The following is a 16,572-nucleotide window of genomic DNA, read 5'->3' as shown; positions in this document are numbered from 1 at the left end:
CAAATGCAGCAAGACCTGGTCTATATCTAGGCTTGGGCTGACAAGTGGCAAGTGACATTCGTGCCACACAAGTGTCAGGCAATGACTATCTCCAACAAGACAGAACCAACCATTGTCCCTTGATGTTCAATAGCGTTACCATCCCCCACTATCAACATCCTGGGTGTTTCCATTGACCAGAAACTGAACTGGACTAGCCATATTAATATACTGTGGCTATTAGAGCAGGTCAGAGGCTAGGAATCCTGTGATGAGTAACTCACCTCCTGATTCCCCAAAGCCTGTTCACCATCTACAAGGTACAAGTCAGGAGTGTGATGGAATACTTCCCACATGCCTGGATGAGTGCAGCTCCTATAACACTCAAGAAGCTTGAAACCATCCAGAACACAGCAGCCTGCCTGATTGGCACCACATCCACAAACATTCACTCCCTCCACCTCCAATGCACAGTAGCAGCAGTGTGTACAATCTACAAAATGCACTGCAGGAATTCACCAAGGCTCCTTCGACAGCACCTTTCAAACCCATGACCACTACCATCTAGAAGGACAAGGGCAGCAGATAGACGGGAACACCAGCACCTGGAAGTTCCCCTCCAAGTGACTCACCATTCTGACTTGGAAATATATCGCCGTTCCTTCACTGTCGCTGGGTCAATTCCCTCCCTAACAGCATTGTGGGTGTACCTACACCATGTGGGCTACCGTGGTTCAAGAAGGCAGCTCACCACCACCTTTGCAAGGGCAATTAGGGATGGGCAATAAATGTGGCCCAGCCAGCGACACCCACATCCCATGAATGAATAAAACAAGATGGCAGTTCCATCAGTAATGCTTCTACCTTGAAAAATTCAAATACCTTATATCAAGAACTTATTCTCTCACCACAAACCTGAGCCTTCCTTTGCTCCCACGATTGACCAGCTTTCTGTGAAAAGTTCCAGTGATCCATGCCTTAACCATCTAGTCCAACAGAGCATTCTCATCAGATGACGGCAGTCTGTGTGGTGGCATTACCCCCCCCATCTCTCTTCACCCAATTCCTCACCGTTTATTGTAAGTGCCACAGAGAGTGGACTCCACAATCACTGGAAACAGGTTGTTTGTTTACTTTTTAATCAAAAACCCTGGGTGATTTCATTTGAAAACATTTGCATTCCAGGAAATGCTGCAAAAAACAGTGGATTCGCTTCAGAAGCAAATGAAAGAGATTTGCCAAAGTCAGAAGGAAGAAGAGGCGGATTTAAAGACGCTGAAGGTAAGCTGTACCCCAATCCTGCACTGCCACGATACCAAGCTGCAGAATGCAGAAGAGCGGACACACGAGTCTTTCTTCAGCACTAGGCTGCAGTGCCAGGCATATGAACACTGATCCAGAACAGGAAGTGGGGAAAGTGGAATGGGAATAATTTTCCGATACAGGAAGTGCAGAAACCTGATAGGAACTGTGTACTTATAAGGAGCTATGAGTGGCTGATAGACGCTTCCCAATTCCATTTAATCTCCACTGAAATTTGGACAAATCCATTTGATAAATTTAATGTTCATCAGATTATGGTTAGAAATTTTGTCTTCAGATTCCACCCCCAGCTGGAGGTAACAACAGGCCTTTCTTCAACTGTGTCTAGAGGTAATGAAAGTAGATAGATTCATTTTAGGGTTGTGGGCTGGCCTGGATATAATCTACGATTAATATATAAAAATACTACAGATACTTGCAATTCTGGTCAGCTGTGTTTTTCATGACCACATTCACATTAAACTTTCACTATGTAAAATTTATAGAATAGACTTAGAAAATGATACAGCACAGAAGGAGGCCATTGAGCCCATCGTGTCTCTGCTGTCTCCTTGTAAGAGCGATGCATGTAGTCCTACTCCTTGCTCTTTTGCATATTGAAACTTTCTTATCATTCATTCATGGGATGTGAGTTTAGCTGGTCGGGCCAGCATTTATTGCCCATCCCTAGTTGCCCTTAAGAGGGTGGTGGTGAGCTGCCTTCTTGAACTACTACAGTCCATGTGCTGTAGGTACACGCACTGTGCTGTTAGGAAGGGAGTTCCAGGATTTTGATCCAGCAACTGTGAAGGAATGGCGATATATTTCCAAGTCGGGATGGTGAGTGACTTGAGAGGGAAACTTCCAGGTGGTGGTACTCCCATCTATCTGCTGCCCTTGAATCTGCTTCCACAACCATTTCAGGCAGTGCAGTCCTGATCACAACAGCATGCTGCACAACACCAGCACTCCTAATGTCGTAGTGAGGGAGTGCTGCACTGTCGGAGTTTCTGTCCCTTGGATGAGACGCCATTACTATTTCTAAGATCAGGGAAGGGATCTCTGGTGTCCTGGCCAATATTTATCCTTTATTCAACATTCCAAAAATCAGATTATCTGGTTATTATCACTTTACTGATTGCTGTATGAGAATTGGCTGCTGAATTTCCTACACTGCAAAGGTGATTTTACTTCATATAGCTGGAAAACACTTTGGAACTTCTGGTGGTCTGCAAACACTATATAAATGCAAGCCTCTTTTTTTCGCTGATGTCACCTCTGATTCTTTTGCCAATTAGCTTAACTAACCCCCGCCGACACTGTGTCCCCCGGAGCGATTTCACGCTCCAATGAGTGTTAATTGGCTGGAGATGGGACTTACACCCCTTTCTCTCTCTCTCGAGAGAGGAAGACCCGTCTTAGAGAGCTTCTAGCCAACCTGATTGGCCGACAGCTCTCTAGTCCGTGCAGCACCAGAAAGCCGCAGTGGACAGGACCGGGACTGCAAGCAGTCCGCGGAGCATGAGCCCCGGGATTCCAGGAACAAGTGAGTTTTGGGGTTCTCAGGGCGGATGGGGTAGGGGAGGCCTGGGTGGGGGTGGCGGACAGAGGGAGTTTGGTGGAGAGGCTCGGGGGAGAGGGAATGGGGAGGGAGGTCCTGTGGTTACCAGCCCTTTAAAGGTGGGGGTGCCCAGTGATGAAAGGGGGCTGCTGATGGAGTTGCCCCTCCCCCTCACTGGACATTTACACCCCCCACCCCCCACCCCCACTGGCCTGAACCCAACTTATTTTCAGGCATCTCCCCTGCCCAGAAAGCCCCTTGCCCACCTGAGAATTGAGGCTGGGTAGGAAACGGCTTTTAAGTGGTTAATAATTGGCCACTGAAGGGCCTCAGTTGGGACAAGGGCCAGCCAAGGCCTCACTTGTCCCAGTGTAAAATTGCAGAGAGGTCGGGGCAGGTGGGAGCCAAGCGGGAAGCCCATCTGAGAAATTTTATGCTCACCCACCCTGCCCTGCCACCTCCAAACACAGCGTTGGGGGGGGGGGGGGGGAGCATAATATTCTCCCCAGTTTCTCTTCATTTTCTCTATCAAAACCTTTCATGATTTTGAACACCTCGCTCAAATCTCCTTGAGCCCTCTTTGCTTTAAGGAGAACAGTACCAGTTTCTCTAGTCTCTTTATTGAACTGAACTCTTTAATTCCTCATATCATGCTAGTAAATCCCTTTTGCACCCTCTCAAAACTTTAACATCCACCCTAAAATGTGGATATTCCAAACTGGCCACGGTACTCCAGCTGTTTTATGATGGCTTGTAAAGGTTCAGCAGCGCATGCTGGCCTTCCTACTCTATGTTTCTATTTATAAAACTGAGGACTGTTTTTAACAATCATCTCAATTTGACCTGCCACCTTCTAAGACTTGCGTACACACACTCCCAGGTCTCCCCAGCTCTTGCTTCACCTGTTTGCCTATGTTCTCATGCAGTCTGTTTGCTGCTTTGGCGAGCTTCGTTTCAGCTGACAATTTTGACATGACGTCCCTTACACCCAAGCCCAGGTCATTGGCGTATATCAAGAGGAGGAGTGGTCCAAAAATCAAACCCTGGGGACACCACTGCATACATAACCCCTAATCTGAAAATAACCATTCACCAATGCTCCCTGCTCTTTGACCCTTAGCCAGCTTCGTGTCAACATTATTGCCCTTTAATCACATGGGATTCGAATTTAGAAGCAAGTCTATTGTGGAACTTTATCAAAAAATTTTTTAAAACCTATTCACACAATATCAGTCACACCCGCCTTATCCATCCTCTGTCACTTCACCAAGTGACTCAATCATGTTAGCCAAACAGGATTTGGCTTAAGTAATTCTGTGGTGACTTTCCTACATTGTCTCATACTTTCCCAAGTGCCACGTATCCCAGCCGAATGTCCCCAATAGTTTACCCACCACTGAAGTTAAGCTTATGGGGTTGTGGTTGTGGGTTTATGCCTTTCCTCCGTTTTTGAAAAGAGGTGTAACATTTATAACCTTCATTTCTCCAGTACCGCTCCAATGTCTAAGAAGGATTAGAAGATTCTGACCAGAGCATCCACACTTTCCATCTTTATTTTCCTCTATAAAAGAGGACACAGCCCATGAAGACTGGGCGATCTCTCTGATTTGAGCATTGCCAACTTTTAAAGTACCTTCTTTTATCATACATTTTTAAAAACCTTTCGAAGTCCTCTACTGTAACATTGGCAGCATCCTCTTTAGTGAAGACAGATGCAAAACTTGAATTTAATACCTCAGATTTGGTGATCTCTGCTTCATGAGAAGCTTTTTTCCTCTGGTCCCTAATCAGCTCCACTCTTTCATTGTATACCTTTCTTCTCTTTGTATGTGGATAAAAAAAATTAGGCTCCCTTTAATGTTCCTCGCTAGCCTATTACCAGGAGCGCTCTCTGTAGATCTTGGACAGAATTTAATGCCCTCCCCTGTGGTGAGTTTGGTGGTGGGGGTGCATTTAATTGGGCAGGAGGGTGGTGGCTGACTTTCTACTCTGCTGCCAACTGAAGCCCTTAAGGGGGAAGTTAATGCCCACTTGAAGGCCTCATCCTGTTCTTGCTGGTTGTGGGGAGAGAGTGGGGGGCTTGTTCAAAGGCATTCCAGTGCCTGATTGACATCAGGAAGGGGGGGAGGGCAGCTCAGAGCCATCCTCCCTCCTCTTGCTGTCAACCCTACCTCTCCCCTGTGACTCCACCCCATGATCCCTCTCCCACCATCATTCACCTGTGACCCGGGTCCCTTGGCTGCTCCTGGGCCTTGTGTGGGTGCATTACCGGCAGCAGCCACTGCGTCCCCAATGGCGCTGCTGAGCAATGAAGAGCTGCCAGCCTCTAATTGGCAGGCAGCTCTCAGTGGGTGGTACTTCCACCCTTGGGGTCCTTGATCCTTGGGGAAGGCCCGTCACTGCCCAGGAGGGGCCATAAAATTCCGCCCTGTGTTTACCAAGTTTCCAACCATGAGCAACCAGGGCTGAAGAATTGAGTAGAATTTCATTGAACTTTCTCTTTTCCCCAGGCAGTCAAACTGTCAAGGTTGTTTTGAGGATTAATAACTGAATAATAACCATCAGTGTCCCACAAAACATTTGCGGTTAAATTAGTAACTTATTGTAATTCTAGTTATTCTTTCACCAAAGACTTGAACAGAAACAAAACTCGTCACTCGGGAAAAAGTTACATAAAGCTGTCCATGTGTAAAAACAAGGATCAAGGAATATAAATCCAAACATTGTCAAGAGCCTGGCCCTGTGACTTGTTTATAGTCATAGAATTTCTTTTTAATCTATTCATGGCATGTGGGCTTCGCTGGCTGGGCCAGCATTTATTACCCACCCCCCAGTTGCCCTTGAGAAGGTGGCAGTGTGCTGCAGTCCCTGTGGTGTAGGCACACCCACTGTGCTGCCAGGGAGGGAATTCCAGGGTTTTGACCCAGCGACAGGGAAGGAACGGCCGATATATTTCCAAGGCGTATGCAAGTCTAATTGGGAACTCTTTTCTCTTGAGCTGGAAAGGCAGGGTTACACGTGATGGACTCGATATTAGTTGAGGAATGATCAGTCTGTTTCTTGAAATCTGTATGCTTGAGTTTCTTCATGTTATCGAAGAAAGCAGCTTCCTAACTACCAATGTTATTCCATAATAATGTCCTTGTTTAGGATTCAAGTTGTGAACAGCATTATAAGTGATCCTTCCTTGTGCCTAGGATTGTGTAGTGCCCTGCCCATTGGAGGTAGATTGTGCTGAAACTCTGGAGGGTATAGACTGTTCTTATCTTCTTCATCTATAGGATCAACGCTGATGTATTCTTTTAGTTCGCCCTGATAGCTTTTAAAAAAAAATCATTCAAATCCAATTAATCTTCATTTTTAGAAAAAGGAATAGCTTTTGAATAATAAGTTGCCTCAACCAATTGTTACTGCCATTTTATCACACTTAACCAATGTCGTTATCTCATCCACCCTCCCATGCCACCCCTGCCCCTCCCATCAACCCCGCCTCATTCTTCACAGAAACAGCCTCTCCAGCCACGGGTAACTCTGTTGTTGAGCTCCCAGTGCCCCTTGTTGATTTGGCCCTCCACCAGCCCCCTCCCCTCTACTCCTCCGTTGCTGCCACCACCAACAGTTGGTAGCTGCATATGCACCATGCACTCCAGCCCTCCATGCATGCCATGTGCCTCCATGTTTATCAGGTACCACAGACCAATAAACACACCCCAACAATCCAAAATGACCAATCGAAACAGTCCAGACAGACAGACAAAATCTGAGTATTATTATAGGTGAGCGAATCCTTTTCTACCAGTGTGGTAATCAGGAACAAGGGGTATATAAATATCCTTCCAGTCTTCTCAGTTTATTGAAATCGTGCTGTTGAGTTAATCATTGTGCAGCATATCTGATTCTGGTCATGTTTGTTTAAGGCAGTCATTCCAGTGCTCTCCTGGCCAGCCTACCGCCGACCAACCTCCCTAAACTTGAGCTCATCCAAAACTCCACTGTTTATGCCCTAACTTGCAACATCCCCTGGTTGCCCAGCATTAGCTCCAGGTCCAACAATGTCTTGTTTGTAACGTGTGAATCCTTGTGTTCAAATCCCTCCACGGGAAAGCATTTCTCTATCTCTGTAATCTCCTCCAGCCCCTACAACCCCCGAAATATCTGTGCTCTTTCGATTTTGACCTCTTGCACTTCCCTGATTTCCTCCGCTCCTTGCCTTCAGCTGTCGAGACCTGATGCTCTGCAATTCCACCCTGGCACTTTCCCGCTTACGTACCCCTCTTAACCCCTATATCTTGCTCCTTAAAGCTTCTTCTTTGATTAAATTTTTGAAAACCTGTCCTAATATCTCCCTATGTGGCTCAGTGACAAATTTTCTCTAATAATTACCGCTGTAAACCATCTTGGGACATTTAATTACTTCAAAAGTGCTTTTGAATGCATGTTTTTGTTTACTTCAACAGCAACAAAGTGAGAGCCTACGGAAAAACATTGAATCCAAATTCAACCAATTGCACCAATTTCTGCATCAGGAGGAAGCGAGCCTGAAAGCAAAAATAGAGCAAAAAGAGAAGACGATATTGCAAAAAATAAAAGAAAACCTGGACAAAATCGCTGAAGGACGTGCTGCTGTCGAACGAACGATGACGGAAATGCAGAGGCGATTGACTCTACAAGAGGCAGAATTCCTGCAGGTATTAACTATTGCTACATGGCAAATCATCCACTATTTATAAGGCAAACAGGTTCTGATATCAGTTGATCAACAAGAAGAGGTAATGCAGAAACATTATGGCCAATTTTAACTCTGTGTGGGTGGGGGAGTTTGAATGGGTTAAGATTGGACTCATTAAATGGCTTCATCATAGTCTAATAAGCCCCAATTTTAACGTAATGCACTCAACCATTTCAATTTACTTGCCCATTAAAATCCAAGGGGAAGTAAAATCGAATGGAGTGAAAAACGAAAGGACTGGGTTAATACCTGAGCAACAGGATCATAGATCTTCCAGCACAGAAGGAGGCAATTTGGCCCCTCGTTCCTGTCCTAGTTTTATTTGAAAGCTGTCCAGTTAGTGCCGCTCCCTTGTCTTTTCACCACAGCCCTGCAACTTATGTACATTCATGGGATGCGGGCATTGATGGCTAGGCTAGCATTTATTGCCAATCTCTAATTACCCTTGAGAAGGTGGTGGTGAGCTGCCTTAGAGTCATAGAGATATGCAGCACAGAAACAAGCTCTTCGTCCCATCATGTCCATGCCGGCCTATCTATTTTAATCCCATTTTCCAGCACTTGGCCCGTAGCCCTGTCTGCTGCCATCCTTACCTGGTCTGGGCTGCATGTGACTCCAGACACACAGCAATGTGGTTCACTCTGAACTGGCCTCTGCAATGGCCTACCATGCCACTCAGTTCAAGGACAATTAGGGATTCTTGAATCACTGCTGTCCAAGTGGTGTTGGTACACTCACAGTGCTTTTAAGGAGGGAGTTCCAAGATTTTGACCCAGCTACAGTGAAGGAATGGCGATATATTTCCAAGTTAAGATGGTGAATGGCTCGGATAGGAACTTGCAGATGGTGGTGTTCCCCTATGTCTCCTGCCTTTGTCCTTCTAGATGGTAGCGGTCATGTGTTTGTAAGGTGCTGTCAAAGGAGTCTTGGTGAGATCCTGCAGTGCATCTTGTAGATGGCACACACTGCTGCTACTGTGTGTCGGTGGTGGAGGGAGTGAATGTTTGTGGGTGGCTTGCCAATCAAGCGAGCTGCTTTGTCCTGGATGGCGTTGAGCTTCTTGAGTGTTGTGGGAGCTGCACTCACCCAGGCAAGGGGGGAGTATTCCACCACACTGCTAATTTGTACCTCATATTTGGTGGACAGGCTCCGGGGAGTCAGGAGGTGCGTATTCACTGCAGGATCCTCAGACTCTGGCCTGCTCTTGTAGCCGCAGTATTTATATGGCTAGTCCAGTTCAGTTTGTGGTCAATGGTAACCCCCAGGATGTTGATAGTGGGGGATTCAGCGAATCGCCCACTATCGCATTGAATGTCAAGGGGCGATGGTTAGGTTCTCTCTTGTTGGAGATGGTCATTGTCTTACACTTATGTGGCGCGAATGTCACTTGCCACTTGTCAGCCCAAGCCTGGATATTTTCCAGGTCTTGTCGCATTTGGACATGGACTGCTTCAGTATCTGAGGAGTCGCGAATGGAGCTGAACATTGTGCAATCATCAGTGAACATCCCCACTTCTGACCTTATGATGGAAGGAATGTCATTGATGAAGCATTTGAAGATGGTTGGGATTATAACACTGCCCTGAGGAACTCCTGCTGTGATGTCCTGAGATGATTGACCTCCAACAACCAAAACTATCTCCCTTTGTGCTAGGTATGACTCCAACCAGCGTAGAGTTTTCCCCCTGATTCCCATTGACTCCAGTTTTGCTTGGGCTCTTTGATGCCACACTTGGTCAAATGTGGTCTTGTTATCAAGGGCAGTCACTCTCACCTCACCTCTGGAGTTCAGCTCTTTTATCCATGTTTGAATCAAGGCTGTAACGAGGTCAGGAACTGAGTGACCCTGGCGGAACCCAAACTTAGCGTCAGTTAGCAGGTTATTGCTAAGTAAACACTCTTGATGACGCCTTCTTTACTGATGATCAAGAGTAGACTGATGGGGTGGTAATTGGCCAGGTTGGATTGGTCCTGCTTTTTGTGTACAGGACATTTCTGGACATTTTTCCACATTGTCAGTGTTGTAGCTGTACTGGAACAGCTTGGCTAGGGATGTGGCATGTTCTGGAACACAAATCTTCAGTACTATTGCCAGAAAATTGTCAGGGCCCTTAGTCTTTGCAGTGTCCAGTGCCTTCTGCTGTTTCCTGATATCATGCGGAGCAAATTGAATTGGCTGAAGATGTGGGGACCTCCGGAGGAGGCTGAGATGGATCATCTACTCAGCACTTCTGGCTGAAGACTGTTGCGAATGCTTCAGCCTTACCTTTTGCCCTGATGTGCTGGGCTCCTGCATCATTGAGGATGGGGATATCCATTCACGTCTGGACGGGGCAGGACTTCAGAGCTTAGATCTGATCCATTGGTTGTGGAGTCATTTAGCTCTGCCTGTCACTTGCTGCTTATGGTGTTTGGCATGCAAGTAGTCCTGTGCTGTAGCTTCATCAGGTCGACACCTCATTTTTAGGTATGCCTGGTGCTGCTCCTGGCATGCCCTCCCGCACTCTACAGTGAACCAGGTTTGATCCTCTGGCTTGTTGGTAATGGTAGCGAGCCTGACCAACATTCTGGCTTCGTGTGATAAGTGGCAAGTAATGTTGATGTCACAAAAGTGTCAGACAATGACAGTCTCTGACAGGAGGGAAGCTAACCCCCTCCCAACGTTCAAAGATATTACCATCACTGAAGCTCCGGCCATGAATATCCTGGGGATTATCATTAACCAGAAATTAACTTAACCAGCCATATAAATACTGGCTCCAAGAGAAGGTCAGAGGTTGAGAATTCTGCACTGACTATCTCACCTCCTTACTCTCTAAAGCCTGTCCACCATCTACAAGGTAGAAGTCAGGAGTATGATGGAATCCTCTCCCACTTTCCTGGATGAGTTCAGCTCCAAAAACACTCAAGAAGCTTGACATCATCCAGGATAAGGCAAGCCACTTGACCACTACACAGTGGCACAGTGTATACCATCTACAAAATGCACTGCAGCAGTTTGCCAAGACTCCTTTGACAGCACCTTTCAAACCTGCCATCTCTATCACCTCAAAGAACAAGGGCAGCATATATAAAGGAACGCCACCATTTGCATGTTCCCTCCGAGTACTAAGTATCCTTAAGATAAAAGCAAAAAACTGCGGATGCTGGAAATCCGAAACAAAAATACCTGGAAAAACTCAGCAGGTCTGACAACATCTGCAGAGAGGAACACAGTTAACGTTCCGAGTCCGTATGACTCTTCAACAGAACAGACTCTGTTGCGGAGTCATATGGACTCGAAACGTTAACTGTGTTCCTCTCTGCAGATGCTGTCAGACCTGCTGAGCTTTTCCAGGTATTTTTGTTTTTGATTAAGTATCCTTACTTGGATCTATATCACCATTCCTTCACTTTCGCTGGCTCAAAATCCTGGAACTCCCTTTGTCATAGCACTGTTGGTGTACGCGCACCACAAGTACTGTAGCGGTCTGAGCAGGTGGCTTACCACCACCACCTCAAGGGCAATTAGGAACAGGAAATAAATTCTGGCATGAACGAACATACTGAAAAAGAATTTTAAATACATCCAGAACAGTGTTTAGATCTAAAATGTGTCAGATAAGAAAATCAAAGGTTCTGTATCAGAAGTTTGAGGTTGTGGAATTCATTAGTTGTTAACTGTGCTTCACATGAATGCGACCCAATGAAAAAGCTATAGTTTGATTCATGTGAGGGCGAAAAAACATGTATGTTCCATTCTGATATGACTCCAATAAGCATTATATATATTTGCAAATGAACTCTTAGTGTAAGGGCAGTAAACTAGGACTGATTGCTGAAATAATTTATTTTTCTCTCGGTTTAAACATTTCTCCGGCTGTCTCTCATAAAATTATCCTTCCTTTTGCAGGGAATCAAACCTATTCTTGACAGGTATGTGACCTCTTCCTCACCATGTCTGGCTTCCACTTTTCTTTCTTGATGCCTCCTGCTCCATCGATAGCTCCATTAACATTAATAGGCAATGCTAATGTGTCACGTATCCGAGCATTGTGCTCACTTCCAGCAGTTACAGGCAAGCACACATGCAAGCACTACAGAATGTGCACATGAGTCTGGAGCCTCGTGTACTGGGGCTGAGAATCAATGCAGCACTGAGGGCCGGTTACACTGTCAGAGGTGCTGTCTTTTAGATGGGATCATCAACTGAGGCCCTGTCTGTTCTCTCAGATGGGCAATGAAAGACCCATGGCGCTATTTCGAAGAAGAGCAGATGAGTGTTCCCTAGTTATCTTGCCATATTTACCCCTCAACCAAAACTAAATTGCAGATTATCTGGTCATTGTCCCATTGCTGTTTGTGGGATGTTGTTGTATGCATTTTGCCTGTTGTGCTTCCACAGAAGTGTAAAAGTACAGAATCATAGAAACTAGGAGCAGGAGTAGGCTATTCGGCCCTTCGCTCCTGCTCCACCATTCATTATGATCATGGCTGATCATCCAACTCAATAGCCTGCTCCCGCTTTCTCCCCACACCCTTTGATCCCTTTCGCCCCAAGAGATATATCTAACTCCTTCTTGAAAACATCCAACGTTTTGATCTCAACTACTTTCTGTGGTAACGAATTCCACAGGCTCACCACTCTCTGGGTGAAGAAATTTATCCTCCTCTCAGTCCTAAATGGTCTACCCTGTATCCTCAGACTGTGACCCCTGGTTCTGGACTCTCCCACCATCGGGACATCCTTCCGGCTGTAAAGCGCTTTGAGGTGACTTGCATTTGTGAGAGGCACAATATAAATGCAGCGTTTTCTTTCCCTTATCCTCCTATGTCAACGTTTCACCCTTTGAGCGGACTGACCACCTTAGAATTTTGTGACCAGCCTGTGAACCACCTTAGGAAACTTTTGGGAAAAGAAATCTGAGCGTCGGTGCCATTTTATTTTATCTGTGGGTAATCTTTCTCTTTCAGATTTTGGATGTATCATCCCTATTCCTAAATCTCAGTTATGTTCTTCATTTTGAACTTTGCCCAGGTCTATAGTGCCATTTCAGAAGCCGGCGAGAGTGTTTACTGATCTTGACCTTGGCGAATTTAATGGCCCTTTGCAGTACGCAGCTTGGAAGCGGATGTTGAAGCTGATTGATCCAGGTAAAGTGGCTGTTTGGTAGGAATGAGGAGGGATGATGGTCAAGTGCCACTGAAGTTTACTTGTTTTGCTGTAAAATTATGTTTGTGTGGACTGAAGCAACACAATTTAAAAAAAAATGCATGCAGTGAGGTGTTAGAAAAATGTAGTGTTAAAGCAGGAATGAGTTTGCCTGGGGATGCTGCTCTCCATCATTTGAACTATTTTTTTTAACAACTTCACTAATACATCTGCACATACAATCGTATTGTGGTGACCTGCACCTCTAGGCAGTGGCTCTTCATCAACTCCACTGAGGGGTTATCATGGGTTTACATGGGCAGTTTGCAAATTTTTTTTTATCCATTCATGGGTGTCGTTGGCTTGGCCAGCATTCATTGCCTACCCCTAATTTAGATATGGATGTTGTAATGCATGATTAGATCAGTTGAAATGAAGCAAATGTAATATTTTTAAACAGGTTACTAGAAAATACCCCCAAAACATAGAGGTGACACCGTGAAACAAAGGGGTTTGGCCAGCCAGCCCGTTTTGATGTTTCATCTCCACTTGAGCAGTAACTTGCAACCCCTTGTGCCCAATATTTTCCCAGATCTCTTTACTGGCCTTTCCTTGCAGAACTTATCCTTAAATGTTAACTTGGTCTCTGCTTCAGACGGAGTTTGAATACTCTGCCTTATATCCCATCACATGGTTCTTTTACATTTTTGGCTGCAAGGAGTGACTAGGGGATGCGAGCTGAGATTTTTCACCCTAGAGCGGAGAAGGCTGAGGGAGAATCGAATAGAGATGTCCAAAATTGTGAAAGGATTTGGTGGGACTGCAGCGGTTTAAGAAGGCAGCTCACCTTCACCTTCTCAAGGGCCTCTAGGGATGGCCCAGCCAGTGAAGCCCACGTCCTGTGAATAATTTTTTTAAAAAAAAGAATGAATAAGATCAACTGCTGCCACTGGCGAAAAGGTTGGTAACCAGTGAACCGAGATGTGAGTTGATTGCCAAAGGATCCAGAGTGCACACAAGGAGATTATTTTTTCAACCCGAGAGTTGTTAAGATCTGCCGTGTGTTGCCTGAATGGACGGCAGAAACAGATTCAGTGGTAACGTTCAACATAGAATTAGGTAAACAATTGAAAGGGAGAAAATCAGTGCACTATGAGAAAGAGCAGGGACTGGAACTAATCAGATAGCTCTTTCAAAGAACTGACAATAGCATGATGGGCCAAATGGCATCCTTCCATACCATAAAATTCTGTTTCTATGATTATATTCACTAACCCTGAAAATACATCTCAGGGCCTCATATCCTTCTGTCTTTCTTTTTTGAAGTAAGACTAGCCTGTTGCTCATAATTTAATTGTATTTTCATATTGTATAAATTGTGTATTCTTAGTCATGGACAGTACCGTGTCACTCTCATATGGTCAATCTCATGTGGCCAAAATGCGTTTACCTCCAACAATTTACCCGGTTATCTCAAATGAAAATAGGAACTGGTGACATGCACAGCACGCCAGGAGAGAGAAACAGTGTCAGGGCAATTTTAACCTGCCCTGGTTTGGGTCAAACGCTGGTTTTACAGCTCTGCTTAATTTTAATCTTAATTGAAGTCGCTGAAGAGTAATATTGATCAGGGCCTAAAACTAAAGTTTCACCCGACTAGATTCCGTGGGTGTCTCACCCAGTGAGACAGGTTACAATTCGGATCAATGACCATTCAATAGAACTGGGAAGAGGCTGGCAATGAGCAGTTCTTAATCATGTACAGAGCCAGGGAAAGGTGGACAGGGGAAGAACAGAATATAAAGTTTCACAATAGGGTGGAGGGCAGGGGCAATTGAATTACCAAAGCGAATCACTCCCATCATAACTTGCACCATGTGTTTGAAGTTCTTTGCGGCCCATTATTAACTACAGCTATTGAGCCCAATTCTGTTGCCAGCTCATGCCTGCAGAGAGAACAGCAAATCTGCAGAGAGTAAGTGCATCAAGCAGCATACTTCATGAGCATTCTAACCTTGCCTTTCCTTCAGTTCCAGCTGCTCTGAATCTGGACCCGGATACGGCGCACCCCAAACTCATCCTTTCTGACAACTGGACCAGCGTGAGATTTGGTGATATCAAACAGCAGGTCCCTGACAAAGCAGGGCGCTTTCTGAATTGGCACATCGCCCTGGCGAGTCAGGGATTCAAAACAGGCAGGCACCTCTGGGAAGTGGAGGTGGGGAAGAACAGCACCTGGGCCGTGGGAGTGGCAAAAAACTCTGTGCCGCGAAAGAAGGACTTCTCGCCAGAGCCTAAGTCTGGGGTCTGGGCCTTGTGGCGGTTGAAGGAGGAGTACACCACTCTGATGTCACCTCGTACCGCCCTCCCCATCAGAACCAAGCCCCAAAAGCTGTGTGTTTACCTGGACTATGAATCAGGACAGGTGTCACTGTACGATGCCGACGATATGTCTCATCTGTACACTTTCACTGATAGATTCACAGAGAAAGTCTATCCCTTCCTCCTAACAGGCTGTACACGCGATCCTTTGAAATTCATCCACCTACAGTTATGAAACCATTTAATTATTAGACGCCCCCCGGTCATATGGAGTCTGATAAACTGCTCTGCTTCAAGGGATAAAGAATATTTCATTGATACCATCCTTGCATTGTCTTTAATGTAAATTTCTGAATTTCCCCCCTTTTCAAGAGTAAGAACATTTAATTTTGTCTTTAGATGCTTCGAGCTGAAGCTCTGCAAATCCATTCCTAAATCTCACCAGCCTTTCCGTCGTGTTCTCCTTCTTTAAAATGCTCCTTAAATGCTATCAGGTTGATCAATGAGCTGTTAATGGCCTATGGATCTTGGCTCCCTCCTATTTTTGTGAACACAAGAAGTGTACCGAACTTCCGAATGCAGCCACTGTTAGTGTTCAACTGAAATGGCTCAGTTACCTGAAAGTATAATACATCATTCATTATAGAGTGTTGTTATGATTAGAATTGTCATGCATTTGCTATTTGTATCTTTAGTAAAGATAGATATTGTTAAAGTAAAAAGATGGTGAAGAAGCTCAACACTATCTAAGACATAGCAGCCCACTTGATCAATACCCCATCCACCACCTTAACTATTCACTCCCTCCACCACTGACGCACAGTGGTGGCAGTGTGTACCACCTACAAGATGTGCTGCAGTAACTCCCATAAGCTCCTTCGACTGCACCTTCCAAATTCATGATGTGTATCAGCTAGAAGGGATCAACTGGAAGGACAAGGGAGGCAGGCACATGGGAATACCAGCACCTGAAAGCTCCCCTCCAAGTCACAAACTATTTTTCTACTATTCATAAATTTTATTCATTATAAATAATGCACAAATATTTTGAGGTTTTGAATGTAAAGTAAAAATGTTTTGGCTAGGTTCGTATTTAAATCTGGATGGTAAGAAATGAATGGGAGGTGAAAGGACCAACAGGATTAATTAAAATTTCTGAGTTCTCAGATTTGTTTGTCCAACACGTGTCAAAGATATGGCACTTGTTTTATTTACTCTTTTTTGATTTGTTCTTGGGATGTGAATTGGAACTATATTGCCATTCTTCCCATATTTGATTGGAGTGGTTATTACATTAAAGGTGAGATAAGAATATAAGTTGTTGTTTGTGTGGCTTTTATTTTCTAGGTCTGTATTTTAAACTGAGATAAAGTATGTGCTCTTTCAATGTTATTATCAAGTTACAATGCCACCTTAATGATTTTGGTGTCTGAAAGCCAAGGACTCTCCTCATTAAATGGATAAAGAAAATGCTGGAAAAATTCAGGAGTTCTAGCAGCATCTGTGGAGAGAGAAACAGAGTTAATGTTTCGAGGCCATATGACTCTT

The 16,572-nt window shown here is 45.0% G+C and overlaps 1 protein-coding gene across 1 annotated transcript in view; it reads left to right on the top strand.

Moving 5' to 3' along the window:
* The window catches only part of LOC121291291 (nuclear factor 7, brain-like), a 65,239-nt gene extending 48,898 nt beyond the window's left edge, over positions 1 to 16,341 (top strand). The window contains exons 8-12 of the mRNA XM_041212362.1: positions 1,165 to 1,260; positions 7,300 to 7,530; positions 11,464 to 11,486; positions 12,589 to 12,704; positions 14,733 to 16,341. Coding sequence (XP_041068296.1) covers positions 1,165 to 1,260; positions 7,300 to 7,530; positions 11,464 to 11,486; positions 12,589 to 12,704; positions 14,733 to 15,259 — 993 coding nt within the window. The 3' untranslated portion in view covers positions 15,260 to 16,341. The remainder of the gene's footprint in view (positions 1 to 1,164; positions 1,261 to 7,299; positions 7,531 to 11,463; positions 11,487 to 12,588; positions 12,705 to 14,732) is intronic.
* The last annotated feature ends 231 nt before the right edge of the window (positions 16,342 to 16,572 follow it).

This window comes from Carcharodon carcharias, chromosome 19, assembly GCF_017639515.1.
Source record: "Carcharodon carcharias isolate sCarCar2 chromosome 19, sCarCar2.pri, whole genome shotgun sequence".
Taxonomy (NCBI): domain Eukaryota; kingdom Metazoa; phylum Chordata; class Chondrichthyes; order Lamniformes; family Lamnidae; genus Carcharodon; species Carcharodon carcharias.
This window is presented reverse-complemented; position numbering and strand designations above follow the sequence as displayed.